This window comes from Calonectris borealis, chromosome Z, assembly GCF_964195595.1.
Source record: "Calonectris borealis chromosome Z, bCalBor7.hap1.2, whole genome shotgun sequence".
In the NCBI taxonomy this organism is placed as follows: domain Eukaryota; kingdom Metazoa; phylum Chordata; class Aves; order Procellariiformes; family Procellariidae; genus Calonectris; species Calonectris borealis.
In genome coordinates this window covers 87,313,458-87,338,852 of record NC_134352.1, presented here as the reverse complement: position 1 = coordinate 87,338,852, position 25,395 = coordinate 87,313,458, and the positions used below count along the sequence as shown (strand labels likewise).

The 25,395-nt window shown below is 42.4% G+C and overlaps 1 protein-coding gene across 9 annotated transcripts in view; it reads right to left on the bottom strand.

Annotated features, from left to right (window-relative positions):
• Positions 1-8,450: 8,450 nt before the first annotated feature.
• LOC142075675 (zinc finger protein 532) overlaps positions 8,451-25,395 on the bottom strand; it is a 50,258-nt gene continuing 33,313 nt past the window's right edge. For 8 of the 9 annotated variants that reach the window (XM_075137385.1, XM_075137391.1, XM_075137384.1 and 5 more), the window contains 5 exons: positions 22,845-23,007; positions 18,837-19,115; positions 12,966-13,078; positions 11,090-11,237; positions 8,451-9,280 (listed from right to left, as the gene is read on the bottom strand). In XM_075137385.1, coding sequence (XP_074993486.1) covers positions 8,786-9,280; positions 11,090-11,237; positions 12,966-13,078; positions 18,837-19,115; positions 22,845-23,007 — 1,198 coding nt within the window. In that variant the 3' untranslated portion in view covers positions 8,451-8,785. Of the gene's footprint in view, positions 9,281-11,089; positions 11,238-12,965; positions 13,079-13,524; positions 14,187-18,836; positions 19,116-22,844; positions 23,008-25,395 lie in introns of those variants that run through there. The other variant, XM_075137393.1, reaches the window with a different exon arrangement.

Below are 25,395 nucleotides of genomic sequence, written 5' to 3'. Positions count from 1 at the left end.
ATTTTTTTCAAAGGGAAGAAGTGCTCAGGGAGGAGACAAGAAGTGCTCCTTCTTTCATGTTCCTTCTGCCCCCACCTCTGGCTACAGAACCCAGTTTGTATGCGAAGCCCAGGGATGTAGGTCGGGTACGCTTGTGCCTGCTGTGTTTGCCACGTTCTGTACTTACTTCCCTTTTCACGCCATTACCCAGACAGATAACCTTTTAGTAATAATCTGAAATTCAAATACAAAGAATTGACTCCTGAACTACCCTAATATTTGAGAAAGGTTTTAAAATAAAATAGGTTTTTCTGTGTCCCATTATTGGCCTGGCAGCTGCGTGTGTATGCTGGGTGTACTGAGAAAGGTAATATTAACGGAATGAAAAGGTCAGAGTTATATAAAAATCCTTTTAAAACTAAATAGGCCTGCCGTACTGAACTCCCCACAGATACACAGAGGTTAAGAACGGAGAACATTCGGGACTTTGGCAGGTCAAGTTGTGCATCTGTAAATGCCCTCCAGAAATAAAGAAAACAGACGAGTCTAGAAGCACAACGGTTATGGTCAGCCAGGTTCAACTTCTGCCGTACCTAACTCTGGAAGAAGGCCTGCTGGCCAAGACAGGGCTAAACACCTCCCTGAGCAAGTCAAGACCAGCCCCAGGAATACCCGGGGGTACCACGGAGGCAAGTACCAAGGGGCACCTCGCAGGGGTGGGCAGTACAAACATGCATCGTGCCAAATAACCCCCTCAGCAAAGGAGGCAGATACTCACGGGAGTTGTTAAAGGGGCCATGCACTGGACAACACATATGCATTCATTTAATTCATTTAATCACATATTTCTAGCTGAGTTTAGAGGTACGGCAAGGTGCATAGCCCCTATGTGCACGGTTATCCTGGGGCGGGGCATGAAGGATTTGGGGCTGCTGACACCCCTGTGGCATGCTAGACTGAAACAGTGGATGCCACGCTGAGAACCCATTCTGCATGGGAGAGGCACAAATAGGACTGGCGAGGGTCTGGCATTGCACCACAGGCATGGCTATGGGGTGGAGAGAGGACGGACAGCCCAGGAGCGCAGGGGCAGGCACCTCCTGGCCGTTGGGTCAGGGCCATCGGGGCTGCAGAGGATGTCACGATGGGAAGACGACTTGCGGATCTCAGCTTGCGAGAAAAAGCTGCAACTTGGATAAGAAAGAATCTAAAGCCAGCCTGCCCAGATCAGACCAAAGGTTTGTCTAGCTCAAGCCCTGTCTCTGAGAAAGCCAAAACCACTGGATGCCTGGAAGGGGCTGTAAGAACAGGGAGTTCCCAAGCCAGAGAAGCTGGTTTTGTCTTTAAAGAGCCGTGAGTGGGCTCTTCCATGAATTTGTCTAATCACTTTTAGATTCATGTAAGCTTTTAGGATCTGTGACATCCTGTTGCAGAGAGTTCCCCCTCTTAACTATGTGTTTGATGAAGAAGCATTTCTGAACTCTTCATCTCATGTGGACGCCCCCATTTCTCACGCAGGGAGCAGTCATTCCCTGTTCACCATCACCATGGCTTTGGTAACCTCTGGCATATCCGCTTGGGCCATCCGTTACGCAGGCTGATGAGCCATACCCCATTTTGACAGTCCGCGTGCAGAAGTCCTTCCAGTATCTGTCCTTCCATATGCCTGTCCCAGGTCTGCTCTGTCTTTCGAGGTGCTGATGGGGAGTTCAGGCTGCATAAGGTATTCCCTATGCAGGTGTTCATGGATTTATTTAGTGGTATAACTACGTTTTCTATTTGTTTTTGTATTCCTGTCTTACTAATGCATTTGCTTTTTTGATCACTACTATGTGCCAGGCTGACAACTTCACAGCACTAGCAATGGCCACTCTAAGTCGTCTTTCCTGATCAGCGGTGGTTGGTTTGGGGTCTGTCATTTGGTTTGTAAACTCAGTCCCGTTTGTTCACTTCTGAATCGTGTCGCATTTTTCTACATTGACTCCTCTGCCAGTTTTTCACCTTTTTCAGTATGGCGATGTCCTTTTGCAGTGCTTGGCAATCGTTTTTCATTTTTACTACTCTGCATAGCTTAGTGTCATCAGCAAGCTTGTGACTTGTGAATCCCGTTTTCAGACTGTTTATGAACAGCACAGCCCTCAACCCAGACCCCTCTGGGGATTAATTCAAGACTACCCTCCACCGAATATAAGTATCATCACTTCAACATGTATGCGTGCACACCCCTTGCCACTGAAGCGCTTTGCTCTCTTCTTCTTGTATTCTTACGACTACATCGTCTTATTTCAGGTGAATGACGAAGCAGTGCCAACAGCCCAACCAAACCTTGTTTGAGACCCTGTAGCTGAATTACACTTTGTGACACTGTATGGGTGAGGGTGAAAAGCAGGTTTCCACCTGCATGGAAGCCAAAGGCCTTTGCCCTTACACTAGCTGGATTAACGTAGTAGACTAGTTACCCCCGTGCAGTAACTGCCAGACCCGATCTGCCTCAAGATCGCGTTATTCCAGGTTCTTGCAAAGTGAACAAAGAAACCCCACAGGGGAGACGTGAGATCATCTGGCTTCTTGCACAGGTATTACTCTGTCAAGAGATGGAGGAATCCTTCCAAAAGGTTTGTATTTCCTATAAATACATTTCTTATCCTATTCATCCTTTTCTGGGCATTGAGTTCCACTATTTAACTGTATGATAGAGTTAAAAACCATGTGTTTTATTAGTTTTGAATGTTCTGCTCCTTGTGGGGCATGGTTCCCCTTGTCACATCATGGCGAGCCCTCTGCACCACCCACCACAGCTGTGCTTCAGCCTGTTCCTTCTTACCGCCCCTTCCTCTGAGCTGCAGCCTTCCCCATGGCTGTCCGCGGGCTGGTCCTTCTGGGCGCAGGCAGGCGGCCTGGGCGCGCCGGGCAGCCGGAGAGAGAAACCACCGCCTGCCTGCGCACATCATCCCCTCCGTGCACCATCCCCACGCCGCCACGGCCGCGGCACCGTGAGGCGCAGAGTCCCGGCGGGGCCGGGGCTCGCACCGGCATGGCGCACGCCACGGGGCCTGCGCGCTTGTCTCTCGGCGCCGGGCAGCCGTCCCAGCGCCAGCTGCCTGCCACATGCAGCCGCTCTGCCGAGCCCCCTTGGTCTGACTGCCCGCGCCGGGCCCAGCGGGAGGGGTGCGCCGTGCTTGCCTCTCCTCCGAGCCCCAGGGCTGCCGCGCTGGCTTGCTTTTCCCATGGCGGAGCGTTTGCTTCCTATGGGGTTGATTGCACGGAGCGAGGCGGCTCTGGCTGACCCGGTGTCCCACTTATCCGTGCTCATTGTTCCTTCCCGCCGGTCTCACAGCCTTTCTCAAGGGCATTCTTGTTGCTGGCAAATTGAACGTTTTGGAAAGCGTCTCAGTATGGCGCTGTGCACAATGCGAAGGGCCGGCTCCATGCTGCCTCGCTGGGCTATTGTAAACTCCCATGCTGTCATTTTCTGTTGCCTTCCCACTGAGGAGTGAGCGAGTGTCCCCATCAAGATGCATTCAGAACTTTCCCAAGTGGTTTGTGGGTTTTTTTTCCACACGTACTGCAGCCTCGCTGACTTGTTTCCCGAAGACCTCACGTATACGTGGCCCTGAGGACAACCCGAGCCGCGTGGCGCGGCAGCCAGGCACTGCCCGCGTGCCCCGCTGCTGCGGGGTGAACCGCGCACCCACCCCAGCGCGGCGCCTGGCACCCGCCGCACCACAGCCAACCCTTGCAACCTCTCCGCAAAACGTCTGCACAGCGGGAAATGCAACAGCTGAGGAGAGCTCACCCGCCCTTGAACGCTTTGTTTTTAAACACTAAAGCGTGCCTAAGTCAGCTAAAGGGGCCTGAGGGGGCAGCGTTTAGCACTGCCAGCAGTAACCAATATTGGCAGGTGCAGAATCAGTTTTGTCTGGGCTGTGCTGGCAGGTGGGTCCGAGCCTTGTCGGGCAGGGGCTGCGCTGACGGCTCCCTCCGGGCCAGGGCAGGCGCCGGCTGTGGCCCTCCAGCCGGACATGCCTTCCCCTGCCCGGCCCGGCCCTGCCATCCGCCGCCCCCAGCCCGCTCGGCCCGGCTGCGGGTGCTGCCCGGCGCCGTCGGGACGCACTGGGTGCCCACGCTCCAGGCAGCCGAATCTGAACAGGAGCGGTGGGACTGGCTGTGGCACTGGGGAGCGCGGCTCCCGTCGAGTAGTCACTCCGTTCCCGAGCGGGTGGTTGCAGTCCTGGTCAGGCGGTTTCTCTGTAGCTGGATGCTTGGGAAGAGGTCTCAGTGAAGTCCCTACCTCACTGAAGAGCAGAAGGGATTGAATGGGAAAGCACGCAACGGGAGGAGTTATATATATACACATATATACCTGTCAGGCACTGCCTCCACGGAGAGCAGAAATCCCTGCCTTTGTACAGGGTGACCATGTTAACCCCAGACCTGACACTAATGCTGTGTTCTGCCTGCCTAAACGCTCCGTGAAGCCTTAATTAGTATTTCTGTTCTAATCCGCTTGCTAGAGTTGATGTGCAATGTTAAGTATCTCTGTGTTCCACCAAAAGAGTGGCTGCAAAACAGCGGAGGCTAAATGATCCCTTTCCTGCCTCACAGAGAGGTTTTATGAGGTTTAATCCGTTATTGTTAAATCCTCAGAGGAAAGAAGGTGTAGAAAAGAGAAGTATTAATGTCATCACTGTAATTGACTGTCAGTGTCACACCATTAATTAAAAGCAAACAACTCAAATGTCAGGTCTCACGTAAAAATATGTTTAAATATTTTCTTTATAGTTTACAAGAGGAAATAATTCCCCTAGGCATGCAAACTGAGATGTTTGCCTTTTCACTGGTGTCTCACGTTGCTTTACAACGTGCTGTTCACCCCCTGGTCTTCAGGAAATCATCCTCCTGCTAGGAAGGCCTGAGACACAGGCCTGACATTGCAGCTCCACGTACACAGCGCGGGTCGGAGGGTGCCCTGTCTTCCAGGGGTCCCTGGGGTATTTGCAACGGCAAAGCAGGCTCGGTGCCTTCAGCACGCTCGGGGTCGGGAGGCTCCCGGCAGCGGGTGGCCACTGCGCCAGCGTTGGCCTCCCCAGCTCTCCCAGCCCTGTTTGCGCGCTGCTTCCGCCTGTCTGGTTTCCGTGCCAGAGCCCGGCTGCAGCTGGGACTGGGGGTTTGGGTTTGCTTGTTGCAGAGGGCCAGGTATAATGAGCTGCCTTGATGGGGGTCCTGCTGCGTGCTCTGAAGGAGATTTGCCTTGCTATCGCTCCTGTCCTTCCTCCCGTTCCCATGTTTTGGGAGCCTCTGCAGAGAATTTGTAATTTAGGGCTTGCTTCCTGCTCTTGAGGGGGACCCACAGCAAACATGCACCCGGCTGAAGTTGCTTTAATTGGACAGCAGCTGTGAATGGCATCGCTCAGGCTATGCCCCAGCAGAAGCCTTGGAAGCCAGTCTGTGCTTCAAGGTTACAGCTACCCCCTTTTCAGCCTGCACAAGCACACAGCTGGGATGGAAAAGGAGGAGAGGCCACAGATTAATTTCTTCCTTTACCTTAGCTGTCCAGCAGCTCTCCTCGGGCTCCCAGTGTGCTGTAGCTGTGGCCAGCTGCTTGCTGCTGGTTGATTGGCATGCAAATGCACAGAAAACTTCTCTCACACTTTGCCTTCTCTGTGCCATCCTTGCTGGCTATATTGCACCATGTTGTCCCTTAAAACCCCTTCTGTTTGAAACACGTGCCTTGCAGCAAGGATGGTGGCATTACCCCCTGCTCAGCGTGAGACTGCTCAGCCTCTCCTCGGGCAGAGAAAGTGAAACCTCCACGGGGCCAGCAGCGGGACACAGAGAGGGCGGGTGACTAGCCACCCTCCAAGTCATTGAACAATTAGGTCATTAATAAGGCACTACATTTCCAACGTGCCTGTGCTGTATTTGGGACCGCTACTTGCTTTTGCTTTTCCGTCTGATAAGCGTGTGTGTCCCCCGAGAGCTAGAGGGGCAAGGAGACGAGACCAGCCCGCTTAGCACCACGACAAGCTTGCACTGAGGGATTTTGAGGAGCAACGGAGCCATGATCTCTGAAAGGGTCAGCCAAATAAATTGTGAAACTTTCTTTGCCCAAGATCAACTAAAATAGCAATAAACGAAGAGTTTGGTCATTACCAGAAAATCTCTGCTTGGACAAGACCAACTTCCAAGCAGAATGTCAAAAGGGAACCGGCAGAAGCATCACTCCTGGAGTAACGCTTGGACACTGGAAATCTGCCCTGGAAAGAGAGAGGGGTACCCAACAGGCCTTTTTCATTACTATTATCTAGGAATCCTGAATTACTCAGAAGATACAGAAGGGAAATCCCCAATATCTGGAGGAGCTGGAGGACTAGGCAAGAAATACTAGGTGAGAAACATTATGATACTAATTGTCCGACTAAAACTTTTTTCTTCTTCTTTTTTTTTCCCCAGGTCTGGTATTTGGAAAAAGCCACGGTCCTCAGAAGAGCTCCCACCCCCTTCACCTACTTGAGTGGATTTCTGCCTGTCAAAAGGAACCATTACAGCCATACCCAAGCGTGTGTAAGTTCTGACACAGAAACGTGTCTAGAGATTACGGGGCAGTTCAAGACCCACGATCCCTTAAACCTTTCAAGAGATTACTGGGAGGAGAGTTAAATCTACCTTCCAATTAAAACTGAATAGAGGCTACCGCTAAGTACCCGAGCTCCGCTCAATGGCCGTGGCAAAACGAACTCCCGTGCAGACACGTGGTGCCCGTCACGGGGGCAAAGGCAGTGTGGGACCTTGCGCTGCGCACATCTGGGAAGTGGGCTGTGACCACGGAGTGATTTCACATCGTGCCCAACAGCTTTCAGAGGACTCGTCAGTAACTTCTGGCGTTTTGCCTCTTGGCAGCACCCACAATGACGTGAGTTACGGGTTCACAGCATCCCTTGCAGGTGCGAGACAGTGAAAAGGGAAAATAAACGAAAGTATTAATAATGGCTGTGAAAATTTAACTTTTATTATCTGTTCACTGTATACAAAACACCATTCTGCATAGTGATAACTCATTTGTTGTACAGTTGACAGTGCACATCAACAAACAAGTGTTAAAGAGGTATACACTTAATGGAAAGGGCAGTGATGGCCAGTGTACATTACACACTAAGATCCTGCAATGCCAGCTGTATGTTTTAGGATGGAGAAGTACCTCATAACCACTCAATATGCGAGTAATATAAATGGGATAACAAGCATTTACCAATGAACCAAATTAAGAATGAGGATGAAGAGAGAAAGCAGAAGTAATGTATCCGATACACAATTTCCAGAGTGATTACGAAGTTTTACAGAGGTGGCTGAGAAGGATCCATATTTTTTCAAACACTTCCATTTTTAAAACTGTTAAAATTTAATGATAAATAACAGAATCTCACAAATCTTTAGGGGCAAAATGCTCCACATTTATTTACATATGAAATGTGTTTAATACAGTTGTAATGGACATAGTGTATAGTAACATCTGACAGCAGCAAGACGTTTAAGGAACCAAACAATTACTACTGTATATCATGCAGCTATCTATATATACACGATTTGTTTTAAAAAAAAGTACAAAATTTTTTTTTAGGGATACATACAAGGTATAAAATGCAAAAACAAACCAAAAATATAACTCTCACAGAGAACTATATATGAAAGGGACAGGATGGTACCTTTCTGTACTTTGTGAAAGCGTAACTAGTGATATTAGATACATGTTTGAAATGGCGGAACTAGCTTCGTAAGGTCTGTGCTAAAGCTGAAAGCCCCAATTATACTTACATAGGCTGGTGTGTTAGCTTCTTGACAGTTGTGGATGTATGTAACACTGAGCACCAGAACATTTGGCATTAGCATACAGAGCTGGGAAATACCAACTGCTGTAGCAAGGGTTAACTATTTTCTTTCAATAACCAGAAATAAAGGAAAATACGTAATGCTGTGTACTCGCTTCTATATAATGTTTAATAAATTACATGACAAAAAACATCATCAGTATAAACCTATTTCTCTAATTACATCTTATTTGTTAAATCCAGAGCAGCCCAGCCCTTTTGTAACAATTTGAGCTTTGATCACAAGCACCTGATGGCCTAAAAAAATCACTTCATGATACATAGAGTTGTGCAATTATACTTTTCAAAAGTACTTTATCATTCTAGGGGGTCTGCACCTGTTCTGGTGTTGCCACCTAAAACCAGCACTGCATTTTACATATGCAGTGGTACTTTTTCTTCTTTTTTTTTTTAAATATATAGTTTTAAAGAGAAAGTTTAAAAGCTTCCTTAGACATTCAGAAGCGCAAGTTCTTAGAATTTAAAATCTCCCCTTAGCTTGCTTCCCCTCCCCACTCCCCTCCAAGAATTGCTTTCCGATGCACTTAGCTAAACTTTCTTTCAGAAGCATTCAAATAAGAAACAGTTTAAGAGATCCTAAGGAACTGCCCCAGCATTCAGAACTCTGTTTTAAAGAAACCTACTAGAAAAAAACAGAAACAAAACAGGAAAACCCAAATTTTCCACTAGATACCAATACAAACACATAACAAAGAGTATAAAAGTTATTAGTTTAAATATATACAAACTCTTTTCAACTCAAATACTGCTTCAATGGTTTTGAGGGTATAGACAATGAGGTGAAGGGGACACTGTTATGCAGAATATATTGCAACAGCCTGAACAGTACTGTTAACACTATTATACCTTGAACTTTCTGTAGCAAAAATGTCATTAGTATTCCAATGTGGAGAGAGATTTCTGCATCCCAAATAATCCGATCACTTTTCAGCTGAACTCATTCTTTTTGACTTAATGAAGGCCATGCCATGCGTTCTCATGTGAGTGTTTAAGGCCGCTTCAGTTTCAAAAGTCTTTGCACACACTTTGCATCTCCTGTCTGATGCCGTACTGTCAGATGATTCATCCTCATGATTGGGTTTATTTTCTTGCTGATTATCCTCCCCAGACCCATTTTGTTTTGATACTGGCTGAGGCTCCTTCAGCTTATGTACAATGAAGAGATGTCTGGAGAGGGACACGTGAGATGTGTAGCAGAGTCCACATTCCCTGCATTGGTATGAAGAGCCGTCAGACTTATGCTGAGGAATATGTTCATGAAACTGGAGAAGATTTTCTGTTGTAAAGCCACAAACAGCACACTTGTGAACTTTAAAAACATTTATCTTTAGTTTCTTCAATGGCTGAGTGATTGCACCTCGTGGAGGCCTGAATTCCAGTACAGGTTCTTCCAGTTTACGCTTTGGACTAGGAACCTAAAAAAAGCCATAAATGGTATATCACGTAAGCATAAATATGCAGTTCTTCTCATAACTATTTATGACTTGCAAGCTTCAAAAACTTTCCTTTGGAGATTCCAGTACAACTTTGGTAAATACAATATTTGAAATAATACAAGCAAATATATGTGGTACATGTTGGAAAACTAGGGGTTTTCTTTATTATAAATGGCATGCAAAATTTGTTTTGTCAGCTCTGATAGAGCTTCGGTATCTAATACACTGTATAAACCTGAATAAGTATTTGCCAGCATAACTGCATCCAAGTACACACACCAATGAATCTTCAATTGTGCACAGAATGTGGAATATCAGTCTAGGAGCTTTTCAGCACTACCTTCTGTTAATTACTTGTTATTATTTCATGCCTGAAATTTGACTTGATAGATTATCTCCTGATCGTTAGTAACCAAACTAACATATTGCCAAAGGATGAAACAACATGCACAATTTTTTAAACTACTTAAACTGATCATTTTTATATTCTCCTTGTTATTCTTCTGACATGAATATTCCTCAAGAATCCTCTGCATCCTACGTAGCTCAGATATGCTCCATGATGTTTAGGAAGACAATGTATATAGCTGCCATATTTTCAACACTTAAATAAGACGACAATATGTTGGGCTGAAAGAGAGTCATGTAAAAGACAATAGTACATTTTAAAAAACAGGTATGTTTGTGCCTCTGCTGTCAGCTTTGGACATGCCGTCACAGGTGAAATTCTTTATCATCTAGAGCCCAAAACACTTAAAAAATGTTGTTAATCTCTGCATGTAACAAGTCTTTGGACAGCGCTGTCATCTTATTTTTGCTTTCATCCTAACACTCATCATCAAGAGAAGAATAGAATAGACTATTTCAGCTGGAAGGGACCTACAACAATCATCTAGTCCAACTGCCTGACCACCTCAAGGCTGACCAGAAGTTAAAACATATCATCAAGGGCATTGTCCAAATGCCTCTTACAGGCTTGGGGCATCGACCACCTCCCCAGGAAGCCTGTTCCAGGGTTTGACCACCCTCTCAGTAAAGAAATGCTTCCTAATGCCAACTCTGGCGCAGCTTTGAGCCATTCCCAGGTGTCCTGTCCCTGGATCCCAGGGAGAAGAGATCAGCACTTCCCTGTCCATGTCCTCAGGAAGCTGCAGAGAGCAATGAGGTCGCCCCTCAGCCTCCTTTTCTCTAAACGAGACAAGCCCAAAGTCCTCAGCCGCTCCTGACAGGACAGGCCTTCCAGCCCTGTCACCAGCTTTGTTGCCCTCCTCTGGACACATTCAAGGACCGCCACATCCTCTTAAATGGTGGGGCCAGAACTGCGCACAGCGCTCCAGGTGAGGCGGCACCAACGTCAAGCACAGTGGGAGATCCTGCTGTATTTCAATCATCAGATTGAAAGCAGTTTCACTGTAAAATTTATATCAAATAAGCTCAAGGCTGGGTATTTGGAAGAAGGTCACATTGCTTCTACGTAACCTGTAGCTTTTCTACAGCTACGAGAGGACTTGGTTGCAGAGGATTTGAAAGGTGCTTTTAAAGCAAACCACTAAGGGTAAGTTATATTCTCCATCATTCAGTGATCAAACTAAACAAAGTCTTTCCAAAAACATGTTCTAGTTCAAGCATGACAGAATTTGTTGCAGGAACCTTTGAGACATTTTTTGGGCTCTACTTCACAGATCAGACTTTTATGGGATCAAAATACCTGCATTTATTTAAATATCCTGAATATATACCCACAAAAAATTCACTCTCAGTGACTGAATGAATCTTCTAAGTGATTACCTTTGTGTCTTCTTTTACTTCCCTTTCTTCCATATTGGTTGATTCAGTCATTTCTTTCACATCAGGGTCTTTAATGCCATGCATCAACTGAATATGTTTTTCCAACATCAACCGCTTGGTAAAAGTACGTCTTGAATCTGGGCAGTGCCTACATAAACACAAAGCAGACATGCACAGATTCAAACGTCACGCTTAACAATAAGTCGTAGTATCCTCAAGAATATAAATAGGACTAGTAAATAAATCTAGAGTACTAGAGTACAATCCATTAAGATAGCAACAACGTTTTTCCAATCAATTGCACAGGTATTATAAGAAAATGAGCATAATTACAAAATAAAACCAGAAATATCTGAGCAATTTGTATTCAGAGCAAATGAGAAGTTTTCTGAAGATAATATCCAAAATGGTACAAAGTGTGAGTCAGAATAAAACCTGGGAGCATCCAGTTTGTTTCTTGGACCTCTACTAATGTCACCAAACTGTACATTCTATTAGACACTTTCCCAAGTTCTCCTTAATTTAAATTTCATAGGGAAAGCAATCACCTTCCATGTAGGATGAAGGCTAGCTCCAAATGACACTTAATTCTGCATTCAAATCCAAATACTTTATCTCCTTGGAACCAGTAATTCCTTCTCAGCTCCCTTTCCAACCTCAAACTAACCAGCAGAACAAACTTGTCTTTCACAATCTGTGCTTTGTTCTCCCGCACAGGACCAGCTGCATCACTTCTAAATCTCTCATGTGCTTTTGGGAAGTGTGTTTCTCCTGAGCTCCAATGTTGTCACATATTGTACAGGTGTCTGGAGGAGGGATGGCCAAACAAGAACTGCAGGGGAGAAGTTAAAACTGTAATACTCTCTTTCCCAGTCTCTCTCCTAAGGTTTTAACTTTTTAAATGCTGTTTCATTTATTTAGGCAAAAAAAAATTAAAGAAAAAGAAAAAAAGACAGTGCTGTAGGCATTCTGAGATGAAAAGAGAGAACCACAATAAGCTTTCTGCTCAAAGAGTATGCAAAACCAGGCACTTGCTACTTGTCATATACCACGAGAAATAGTGTCTAGGCTAGCCAGCTCACGAAGGCTGAAGTACAAATTAAGGGTACACCAGAAACAACCTGATGCATGGGCTGTGTCAGGCAGCCGTGGTGCAGGGAGACGGGGGGTTGTTGGAACGCTATGCTATGCACGGCAGTCTCAAGTTTCCACACCGCTGGGCCTTGTGCTTCCCACAACAAAGCAGAGATCATGCTACGGCAGAGAAGGGACTGGTAAGGTCTCAGCCACAGAGAATGGCTGCTGCTTGCAGCATCCTTTTCAGACCTTCAAACTCGGTTCCACAGCATGCAAATACATACAGAACTACGAACGGAGATACAACAGAACCTTTGTTTTCCGTATCTTATCTGACTGACATGGACTTTTCTATTAAATTATGTATCATCTCTCCAGCCACTTCAACATCACTAAGGATTTTCTGACATTACATACACGGTTTATGTATGAGAAAAATACTACAGATACTGGCTTTTGTAGATTAGAAGAGTGGGTTGTCTATTTGAGAGACTACTGAAAACCAAGTTCACTTCTGTAGAACAATCAGCCATGCAAACTCTCAGCTCAGTAAAGTTTCAGATTTGCTTGCCAAAGCCCCCGAAGGACAGCAGACTTCATGTACATGCATTCTCAGTAGCCTGCTATGTTTTATGCATGCAGGATAGCCTAAGTAGTTTGGCCTGTCTATGTATCTAAATACCTGATTCATTTGAATGAATGGGACACTGGCTTTCATACAATCAAGAAAAGAAATTCAACTAACAATGTTTTTTGTTGGTTTATAATCTGTTTCTAAATAAATAAAAGTAGAACTTACGAGCATGTATAAACCTTCCTAATGCCTTTGTGCTTGATACGATTGTGACGACACAAACTATGGGATGAACTGAAAGATTTGTCACATTGTCGACAGGGATGTTTCTTCATTTGCTTTAAAAAAAGAAGAACAATACATTAATTAAAAAAGCTCAGTAAAAGTAGCGTATGTGTCGAACCTTTTAATAATCGGGAAGAAACATCACTTACCAATGTCTGGTACTGTATCTTCAAGTACACACCACTCCTACAGCAACACTGCAGAAGTCAGAGGACCTGGACCTCTTTCAAAGCAGTGTGGCCAGCACGAGTTACACACACACCTATCACCAGTTGTAAACCGGTGTCACAGACTGTGGATGAAGTGAATTCCTCCCACCAAAGAAGCAAGGAAGACCAGTGGATTATTTCTGGATCAGTAAAGGCAGTACCGTGAGAGATTTGCTTGCGCTATAAAGTAACCTTTCCCTTCCCATCAGCGGACTATGTCTGCAGTCGCTGACTGAGAGAGCTTGCCAGTCACCTACACGGAGGGGTGACGAGCACAGAATAAGGACCAAAGCAAAACGTCACAGACACTGACACACTACCAGAAAAGTGAAAAGGGCTCAGAAAAGTCATGAAGAAATGAGAGGTATGGTCCGATGCCAACTTGAGGGACATCTGTTTGGGGAATTCTGTGGGTTTTATATTACAGTTACATTGCAGTGGAAGGAGAAAGAAAAGAAAGGAAGCTGAAAAGGATGGAGTGGTCTCCATCTCTGTCATTCCAGCTGAACATGGCCACGGGAGTTCTAGTATCTGAAGAAATAACATCTCCAAAACTACAGACTATACAAGCCCCAAGAACGAATGAATGACATGGTCCTGTCCCTTAAATTCCATCAGTCCTAGAGCTCAGATCAAAGGGCATGTCTTATCAACCTGAGTAGCTGCAGTAAGGAAATGGAAATATTCCCCATCAGATTTCCTGCTTCCTTTCACCTTCCTTCTAGGTAACTAGATTGCTCAAGCTCCTATCTGTAATTTTTGCTGTTTTGGCAGTAACAAGGAAATCGAAACAACATTTTGGAAATTAAATCCGAACACTGACCAAACAAATCTAATTGAAGACCTTTCCAGATTACTTTTCCAGTTCACTTTTCAAAAATCCAGTCAGGGCCAGGATCCCACACTCATCATTCAGTATAATGATTCCTGCCAGAATCAAGGTATCCTGGATCTGAAAAAGAAATGGATTTTATTGGAACCTCCCAAAAGAAATCTGGATCGTGCGGACCTAGATTTCAAGTGTTCCAGTCTGAGGGAGGGCTCACGCCTGCTAGTCAGGTACAAGTGAAGGAATGGACAGTTTCGTACCATCAGTCAAGTATCTAGAAGGAAAACCACGTTCCTTGGATTGCTTTTTCCTGCTCTAGCAGTGGTCATAGTTTTCCTTCATAGTGCCAATAACATTCTCTTTCCTGCATTTGTTGGGAAATTGAAAAAAACAAATGATATAATTTTATTCTACTATTCCAGCTGAGGTCACTGAGCAAAAAACTTGGATCAACGCTTGAAATTGGACCCTTCTTGACTCTTCTGGAGAATCCACCCAAGATCTGCCCCTATGTTCCAAAGCACTCAATAGCAAAGATTTGCTTCATAGAATAATGTAAGGGGTTTGGCTTACTTATTCTTACCTTCCAAGGAAGTGACAAATTCCTAAACAATGGAGATGCACAATAATCCACATGGACATTTTAATATGACATGAGTCATTCTCTGGTGCCTAACATTAATCAATAATAATAATAATAATAATAATAATAATAATAATAATAATAATAATAATAATAATAATAATAATAAAAAGAATTCTTAATCCTAAATACTAACAAGCTCAAGCCATACAGAAATGCTTAAGGAACTGAAAAACATCCATCTTATATTTGTGCTCCGAGTGCTGAACTTTATGTTGATGTTCATACTCTCCCTAATGGCTGCATTGCTCAGGAACAGCTACAGACAAGCAGTGGAGATCTGTAGAGGTGATGTCATTACTGAAAATTATCATTTACCGCAAAGTTTGGAGTAAACGGTGGAAGGTTTGTAGAGAGGAAAAAGTGATGTCTGGAAGGGCTAAAGGACTAAAAGCTGTTACAGTGAGATGAGAGACCTTTTGCTATCAAGACCAAAATCACATGGAGTGTGGGGGAAGGAAAGAAAAGCAGTTTTGAAAGGTTGTTCATGCAAATGTGAAGCAGCCCATTAGGAAACATGATATGGTAATTTTATTGGGGCTAGTCAACATAATGCTGTTAGAGGCGCAGTATTGTTCAACCTAGACTTCCTTTTCATGTTTAAAGGCCAATTAAAATAAATCAACATATTTCGCTCTTAAATTGTTAAAGGTGAAAACCTGACAGTGTTTACACGCAGTGCATACTCATTAATGCTAATGCATTAATCAATACATTTTGCAGTACGGTTTTGCAGTATGCTTATGACTGCAATGCTGTGGGAAGAATTTATAAAATAAAATAAAATGTGAAGTCATATTAGGGCTTCTATCAAGAAACAGCCCATCACCATGCTGTACAAACATCCAAGCTCAACCAAGGCAGCCCATGTATCTTTGCCGACGCCACTGCACAGCGTAGATGCATCAAGCGCTTGGCAGCAGGAGGACTGTGCTCAGTAGGACCCAGTCCTCTCAGAGCACCAGGGGCACTACCTGGGGTAACCATCCGTGACACCACACTCGTTCTAAATTTGTTGGGAAGATTCCGGATAGAGACCCAAATAGGATTTTGGATGCATTAGTTTCTGCAGTGGCAGCCAAAACCCAACAAACTAAAAAATTAGTTCTGTAATTAGGTGCAGCAGGACCTGTTGTACAGCATCTTGTCCTTACAAGAAAGAGGATGTTCAATTAGATGCACAGCAAGTCGGAATTGGTAAATTCCTGCTTAGAAAACATCTGTCCTTTCATAGAAACACACTTACACACAAGTCCTGGGAAGCTCAGCGTATGTCTACCCAGCTGAGTGCAGACATACATGATCCAGTTCAAGCCAGGAGTTGTACAGACTTGTCAGAACCACCCTTTGACTGGGCTAATATTTTTTTTAAAACAGCACTTTTAAGATCAGGCAGAGAGTCACACCAAAGTGGCTACAAATTTCCCTGCCCTACAGCTGGCTTACCTTCAACCAGCTCAGGAAGAAGATACAGAAAATGTGAATCTGTCTATCTGTCTGTGTAGACATTTCCCAATAAGGTCTGGAAACTCAAGAATCTGTCCAAAGAGGATATACATGGCAATACCTCTTCTATGAGTACCTCTGAATAATCCAGCCTGGGATCAGCTAAGAAGGGTTACAGCTCCAGACTTTCACTCTGATCCTGCAAAAGCAGCAATTAGAAGTTTGAAACTAATTATCTTCAAATACCTTACATGACAATGGACTTCGTGAATAGCTCATGAATTGCTTAATTAAAGTTTTTATCAAACGTTCTGCATAGATAATTTTAGACCATTTAACCCACACCTATCATTCTTAAGAAAAACAGAATATAAATTAATTGCATTATTTATTAGATCCACGTCACATGCTTGGTTATCTTATGCTCATTTCTAGTCTCTCTACAATAAAATGTATCCATAAAAGTTTAGTTTTTGAATATAGTAATTTTGAAAGCTAACGATTACTGAAAATCTCGAGGGGTCTCAAAGGAACGTAGGAACTGGTCTTTATCACCCTTTTCTGAAAGACATGGAGTTGTATCTCTTTTCATTTTAATATATATGCCTCCCATGTTATTCGAGGAACTGCTTGAAGAGGGATAAAAAATGGCACATAAATATAAGCAATGAAACAGCCTTTAGGCCAGTATTTGAGTGCAACAATTATATAATATTACATAATAAGGGCTGTTCTTGAGGTAACATTGCACATTCTTATTAAACATCAGCGATAGAAAGATACATATTTGAAGCTAGTATTTAGAAGCATTATCGATATGTTACTAACCTTATTTTACATGCCTTCTGCCACTTCGCTGCAGATGTGATCAGACGGGATATCATTCTCTAGTGCACTCTGAAGTGACAGTTTCATAGGGAGGTTGTGTTGTTTTGTTTTTAAGAATTGCATCGATGTAAAATGCATTTGGTCTTAAACTGATTTCTGGTTGCTGGTAAAAGCACCCATGAGTTAATATTTGGACCAACAGTTTATATGCTGCTGAAGAGACTGATTTTGACATAAAATTAAACTATGATTGTATGAGTGTTACAGGATCAGAAACAAGCATCCAGTGCATAGGCATGCCGCAGGGACTGGAATACATTTCATAGAGTTTCTTTATAGACACTTCCTAGCAGAAGTGTCAGAATATACCGGCTTGAAACTGAAGCAATTAACAGTTCCTCAGTGACTTCAATGGACAGAAATGCAAAAATGGTCTTTTAAAGCACCTGGAGAAATCAGATGGAGACCACATGATCTCAGCTGTTTGTCTACTTTTCAGGCCCTCAGGCTGTAAAAGGAGAACGAGGTAAAAGAAAATGTAGTTCTGTGAATCGTAATCCTTTGGGTTCATGAGTTTGGTTCCAAGGGGGACTGGCAGTGTAGCTACAGGACTCTACAGCAGGAAGGCTGAAAGAATGGAGTGGGAGTTACTGAAGGCAAGGAGAAACATGGAAATAGTCTCCCGTCAGTCAGGCTTGGGTGCTATTTGCTTGAAGTTGTCATAAGAAAATTACAGATGACACTCAGTAGTCCGGCATTTTCAGCTTTTCCATAAAATGTTTATAAACAGAGTAAAATAATTTGCACAACAGTTTTAGAGATAAGCACTGTAATTTGAAGGGACACGGAAACCTCTGGAAATGTGCTATCATTTATTATAGCATATTAGCATCCTGAAGACTATGGATTTTCACTAAGGATGATTCTTCTCCACTTAGACAAGATAAGTCTGTCACCCCTTCCAGTTCTGCTCCTACATTAGCACAGTACATTAGTTCGATTCCCTGCTTCCCAACCGAGGAGAGAATCAGGCCAGTTTCACCAGCACACAGCGAAGGACAGGACTGGATAGCAGACAACTGCTGTGTGTCAGCATCGGGCTGGAGCTTGCTACGGTCTGTCTCAAACGCAGCGAAGAAGGATCCATCCGAGGATCCGTTTCATTATCACCTACCTGCCGGTCGTCTTAATTTCATTTAATTGGAAAAGCTATGGGATGCAGCAAGAACATCAAGTTGTCTTTCTGCTGACTTCAGAATAGAGCATTCCCATATTTCACTTTCAATCCATTTCAAGTAAGCTATCTGAAATCCAGCTCCTTTAAATTCAAAATTCAACTTGTTCAACTCAGCTGACTTGTTGCCTGAACCTACAAGGGTAAGATTAGAGCAATGGCTCGACTTTAGAGTGAGTCTACCTTTAAAATGAAATGCTGTTTGGCACTCATTGGACCGATAAAACAAGACTCCATTCCCTGAGTCTAACAGTTAATGAATTTTCAAGAGAGAGAGGGAACTGAGAACGCACAAAGGAAGAAATGAGAACCTGGATCAGATTAGATGACTTGGACAAAATACTGGAACACCTTTCACTCTTTCCATCTTGAAGAAATTTTGGTACTGGATGAACAAGCCTACAATTAAGTAAGAGCGTGTGGATTTTCTCAGTAGAGCTATATAGAAAATGACAAAAACTAAGCAACCAAAGAGAGAAAGACGAAATACATATAAGAACAGAGAAGAATAACGATGGAACTTAAAGGAATTATTTGCAAAAACACAACTCAATTTGGAAAAAAATGACTTCATAGTTCAGGTTTCATTCACTTTTTTTATAATTGAATATTATTCATTTACCTTTCCATGTTCTTTCCTCATGTGAGAGATGTAAACGTCTCTCTGAGTGAAGAGCCTATCACACTCCCAACACGTCCAGCCAGGATTAGCGACTTTTTTAGGCTCTGCTTTCTTTATGGGAGAAGGAGATTTCTTCTCCAACTTTTCTGTTCCGTTGACAGATTTTGTGTCCTCTTTGTTGTGACTGGCTGAGTTCTGAGTTGTGGGTTTAGTACTGAGAGGCAGATTTATCCCCAGGTTTGGTGGCCCCTCAACACTTTTCAAAGTTCCATGCATAGACTACAATAAAAGAGAAAAAAAAAAGAACAAAACTATCACAGACATATACAGTTGTATGGACAAAATGCAAAGTCCCTCTGAAACAAAAGTCTTCATTTACTTCTTTGCCATACTATTATCAGATCATATTCTCAACTTAAAGAAACATGATTAAGTAAAGGCAAGGCCCAGGATAAAGAGAAACTAGCCAACAACACTAACAGACACCATCCATAGCTACAGAGAAGTTTTCTTCAGTGGCTAGATTTTTTCACAAAAGAGAAAGAGACTTTGTAGGTTAGGTTTAAATTGCTGTTTAATAGGGAGGAAAAAAGGGCTCGAGAAGTACTTTATGTTAAGTTTAATTTCTCGTTTTACTTACCTAACGTATTAGTTGAGCATCCCCATTTCAAACTACGTGACTAGAGATTTCCAAGAAGGAAAGGTTTTTACTGACAAATTTTAACTTGGCACGTTGGTAAGTAAGACAAGAAAAGACAACTCTGGAAAGATCAGGCAACAATATCGTTTAGGATATATTAATATTTTATGTTGTGGCTGAGTTACGCCCTGTCTCACTCCATGCTCAGGTTATGAGCACCCTAACTTAGGGCTCCATTGCTAACAGTCCTTAGAAGCAAAGGTGCGGAGGGCTGACGGGGTCCCCAAGACCAGGGGACAGCTAAGAGGTGTCTAACAAGCTGTTCTCAAGCAGCCTGCAGCTCTTAGGTAGTGACCCTGCCTCACTGACTGATTTCTAAACTTTAAGTGAACAACCAGTAAGAAGGGAAGAGCTCTTCCACCTCCTCCTTCCCCAGTTTCTGGAGCCAGTGTCACATGCTGGCTAAGCCTACCGAAGAGATGACTAGCTCAGGAAGACCTGGGCTGCAGCTGGGTGTCCGAGTTTCATATATGAACACGGACACAACAGGAATGAGTCAACAGAGTTCTGGGCCAACAAAGATGACTGCAGCCCAGACTTAACGTACTGTTGAACGTGGATCCACTACCAAGGTCTCTTTCACATCTAGAGATTTGCCCTTTACAATGACAGTGTTCTAATCATCTCATCTACTGACCTTTATTAGAACTCTCCTGGATGATGTGTCTAGCCATCCCAAACATAATTATTTTTCCTACAGGCAATCTCAGAAACAAAAAAACTTTCAATACATTCTTGATTCTGAGAATATAAGAATACAAATCTGATACTCCACTATAATACTTCAGTATGAAGTTCTTTTGTAAATCCTGTGGCTTTTGGGTCTACCTGCTGGCTCTACAGCAAATATCAACCTGATTGTAGAACATGTTCTTCCATTTACAACTTTTAAAAGAAAAGCCAGTAATTTAAAAACCTAAAATGTTATTAAAAAGCAAAGCACACAGGACCACCTGACTGGCTCTAAGAACAAACTGAAGTTGTGTAGTAAAGGAAGAGGTTGCCTTTAGTATCCCATTGCACCAGGACAAGAAGAAAGAAGCACGGGGTAGGGGGGAAGGAGTTTCCTATACTTTCAGGCCACTGAAAATTGACCTGGAGATTCCATCCCAGCTTAACTTGCCAGCATGTAAAATGTTAGTGCTCAACTTTCTAAATGTCTTTTAAACACAATACTTGAAATTTAATTTCTTATTTGAAAAGAAACAAAAAGCATTAAAGCATAACATGGAGTCACAGGGATCACAGCACATACCACCAGCAGAACTGGCAGCGTTACACCTCCAGTCCAGACCTCCAGCGCCTGTTGTCACTGGCTGTTAGAAATTTCTTGTAGCTAGCTGTTACAGGAAAATGAGACATACGTTTTGCCAACAGGAAACAGTCACACCTGCAGGAATTATTCTAGGTTATTTTTTGTAGCTTTAAATAACTTCCTTGTGAGCTTCTTTCTATCCCTTTCTGTTCTATTTTCATGCAGGTCTTCTCTGCCTTGATGGTTTATGTCTAGCCATACCAAACAATTACTTTTTGTGCAGCTGGGCTGAGCTCTGCCCTTGTCTGGCACTCGTCCTCTCCCCAAGTCCTTTTCTGATTTTATCTATACCCTGTTACTGGTTTTTTCATTCCCCCTTAACTGAAGCCCAATTTATACTCTTCTGCTGCTGTCCCTACTACTATACACACATCCTAAATGTAAAAGCACTAGCAATTATGAATAAAAGCAGTAATACTGTTACTGCACGTGTATGTTCTAATTCTCAAAAATGCCTGAATCCTTTATAGTGAAACATGCTAAAAAAACACTGGTTGAAAGTACAAATACTGGCATGGAACACTAAAGCCAAAAGAGTTAAATAGTGCCCAAATCGTAAGTAACTGAGAATGACTTTATAACGAGAGATGCTGAGCAACCCTAATTTATGTAAGAATAGCTTCTGGCCCTAGCTACAGTCAGATCATGCTCCTCAAACAGTTCTCTTCAGGTCTTAAAGAAGTAGTTACGTACAGATATAACAATACTTTTCCAATAATATCTGAGTCAAGAAAAACTAATTACATAAACAAGATATAGACTGCAATATATGGAATTTGCCTATTTAGTTTAAAAACGAAGCAATACAAGCAGATCAAAGGATAATAGGACTTTGCATTGCTGCATGAGAGGACCATTTAAGATATCCGGCATAAATGTAAGATGATTCTTACAGTAAACATGAACTAGTTCAGCAACAAAGAAAATGTCCAGTCCTCCTATTTCTGAATGTCTTGGGTCAGCCCTTTCCTATCTCTTCCTCAAGTTTAAGATTGGCTTTAAGACCAACTGTTTTTTCAAGACTTGTGATCTTGTTTTCAACACAACTCCAGAGATTTCTGAGGTTACAAGTGCCATACTTGAGACTGAAATGCAAAATGCTGGTTTTAGCAGACAAGAAAGATGTCTGTTTTTCCACTATTCTGTATACAAATTTTACTAAGTCTTATGTGTCACTGCAAGAGAAACCCACTGAATTAAGTGCTACCATTCTGGACTGCAATACTTTGCAATGGTGTAAATAAGTTCAACTGTTACCAGGCACCAGATCATGTTAATGAGGCGTAAGAAATTTCAGCACTGCTAACGGATTTGGTATATAAAACAAGGTAACGCAGCATATTTAAAATACGCAGCTATCAAATTACAGTCAGGGGACTGCTGATTCTTAACAACATGATTTGCAAGGATGACAGTGAATCTTCTTCAGTTGTAAGGGTATGTATGAGAAAATCAACTTCAAGTTTTTTTCAAAGCATGTATGTGTTCATGTTCGTATATAAACACACACACAAATAACCTCTGTATCTATTCAGGAAACATACTGGTTCCTACCGGTTCTGAACATCAAAGGTTTGATTTTACAATGTACTCAGCATTCTCAACTCCTAACAATTGGAATAATACTTAGAATACTGTAAACAAGGCTCAATACTTACTAGGATTGGATTAACTTTCTTCACTATACCCATTATTATTTTGATGAAATGACCTATTGAATGCAATGCACTGAGATATTCCTAGCATACCAAAATCAACATTAATATAGAAAAACTGAGTTAGTGATTACATCACAGATACACTGAAGATAATACAAAATACAACATTTTAACATTTGAGAACATTATTCAGAGATTACTCTTTTGGAATTACTAACATCTCTCTCCTTCAGCATTCTTCTTGTTATTCTGTGCCTTTTTACAGTATTTTCTCATAGCATATATTGCATGACAAATGGTATCTACGAACGAAACAAGAGAAGATGCCTACACACCTTGATATGATCCATCATAAGCTGTTTCTGTGCATATAGAAGAGAACAGTCTGGACACTTGAAAACAGACACCTTCTGGTTTTCAATGTGCTGATCAAAGTGGCGATAGAGCAAAGGTTGTAGAGTAAACACAGTGTCACACATAGAGCATTTATATATTATTCTAAAAACAGAAGTACAATAAACAATGTCAGTCATGTTGATGATCTATTTGCAAAAATCATGTTAACTTTTTTTCTCAGCAGAGATAAGATCTGACATGTTTAAGCAATCATTTCACACTGCCCAAAAAAAGTTAAGATTAAACTAATTCAAAACATCCTCCAATTTCAAAATATGGGAGCAGCAGAAAAATAGAAAAAAAAATCATTAAAAAGTGCAAACAAGAAGCCAGAAAACAACAGCATATGCCAGTTAGTTACATATATAACACCCACATCTGCTTAGGATACTCTGAAAGTTAAGTGACTTCAGTTTCTGAACTCATATTGCAACTAAAGGACAATATGCCTGTTTCAGGTTGTAAAGGCAGTATGTTTCAAGGGAGTGACTGATTCGATCATAATTGGTAATACACTTCAAGATAAATTTATTTTTGGCAATGTACGTGGCTTTGAACCTCCTGAATGCCAAGCCTGGACTCTGTTAATGCTCTGAAGCTGAAACTTCACAGGATGGTATTTCCCTGTTTTGCAATTACATGCCTTTAAGAATCTGTCTATCGAAACAATGTAGAGGCACCACCAAAACCACAACTTCCTCTCTCAAAGCATATGCGACACTTGAAATTAGCTACCTAAATCTCCCATTCTGACAGGCAATATTCTAATCAAAATTGTTACAAAAGCTATCTATGTTTTAGTAGATGTGTAACTGGAGAAGCAATGCATCTATTAATATAATTCCAAAAGTGCTTTAAGAAATAGATATACTCATTAACAAAGAACTAGGTAAGTACTCGACACTACAAGCATAGTCCCTGAAAATGAATATGATAGCCAAAATTCTGTATCACAAAATCTAAGAAAGCTATTAAACAATCTGAAAATAGTTGTATTTTTAGCAGATCCTTGTCAAGTGTCTATCCAACAGACAAAAAACATACGGAAACGAGAAACATAATCCTCTGATCTAAACGCTGCAACAACTACTACATGACAATAGTTTGAAGCTTGTTTCATTTTGATGATGATTTTATAATGAAAAGTATAGTTTAAATTATTTACTTGAGACTTTGCTTGTTGTTTTTGCTTATCTGCATGTTTGATTTTATTAAGAATGATTTCCCTGGCAACTAAAGGTGAGTAACAAGATTAGCCATTCAAACTGCAACCCTGTAATGTATCTGCTTATAAATAGTAAATAATTCTATTCTTTCAGAAACACTGCACTTTTTTTTAACTTGGAAAATGAATGAAAGGAAATGACACATGACAGAAAAGTAACTCTCTATGATGAGAGAGAAATCTAATCCATTAGCCATCAGTAGTGGTAGTACTTCAAAAAAAGTTCTGCTAAAATAAAAGAAACCCAGCAAGAGGTGCTCAGTACAATGAGCACAGGCGCTTCCTCTGTGAAAGCAGTCTTCCTAATCCCATCAATCAGAGGTTGATCTCTGTCCTAAAGAATGACTTTTCATTAAAAAAAAAAAACCCAAATACTGCTTGCTAGAATGCTGAATTTTCTCATTATCCACATAAATGTTCCGAGCCCTTTCTACATCCCTTTAAGCAATTATCAATAATACATTGTTCAAGAGCTCTAAAGACCACTCCGCACTGTGTTTTGAGATGACACGAACAGGGACATTGCTTCAATGTCCAAGCCATTCAGTGAGTCAAAATATTTGAAATAATGAAAAACAGTACACTTAGTCGTATTAACTGTGAAAAATACTATTTTTTGTGGTATATCAAGTGGTCCCAGTTTCTTACACATGCTAAGACAAATTTATTTATTCACACAGCACCCTCTGACGACCTACATACTATCGTCCTGCTGTCTGTCGTGAACCCTCTGCGTGGGACGACATACTCTGCACAGGCGCAGCAGAACATACACCTGCTAGCTTCACCTAGCGAGCACGGAGTACGTAGAGAGGGGAGCCCCCTCCCCATCCGCTGACCCCCCACATTACTGTCCATAAAAGCTTCTTAAACATTATTCAAAACAAGTATTTTAGTTTGTCGCGTTGTTACTGATCTATACCCCTTCAGAATCCTAACTTCTTGGGTAAGTCCCGTATGAAAGGTGTAAAAGAGCTTGCCAGAAATAGGGGAATGCTTCTTGATAATAATGGCTAAGAAAGAAACCCCAGGTTCCTAAAATGCAGTTTCGCCTCACGTACCTCACATCAATATAAACCCACGTATCTTACTAATAGTTTTAACTGAGATCATAAGAGACAACTTCTGGGGAAAAAAGTCAAGGGATCACCACCCCAGCGGGTCAGCTGAATTGAGCACAGACCGAAACAGAGAGAACGTGAGCCTCCTCCAGGCACGGTGCTATGACAGGCACACTCCGAGGGATGCACTCTTTAAGCTCTAAG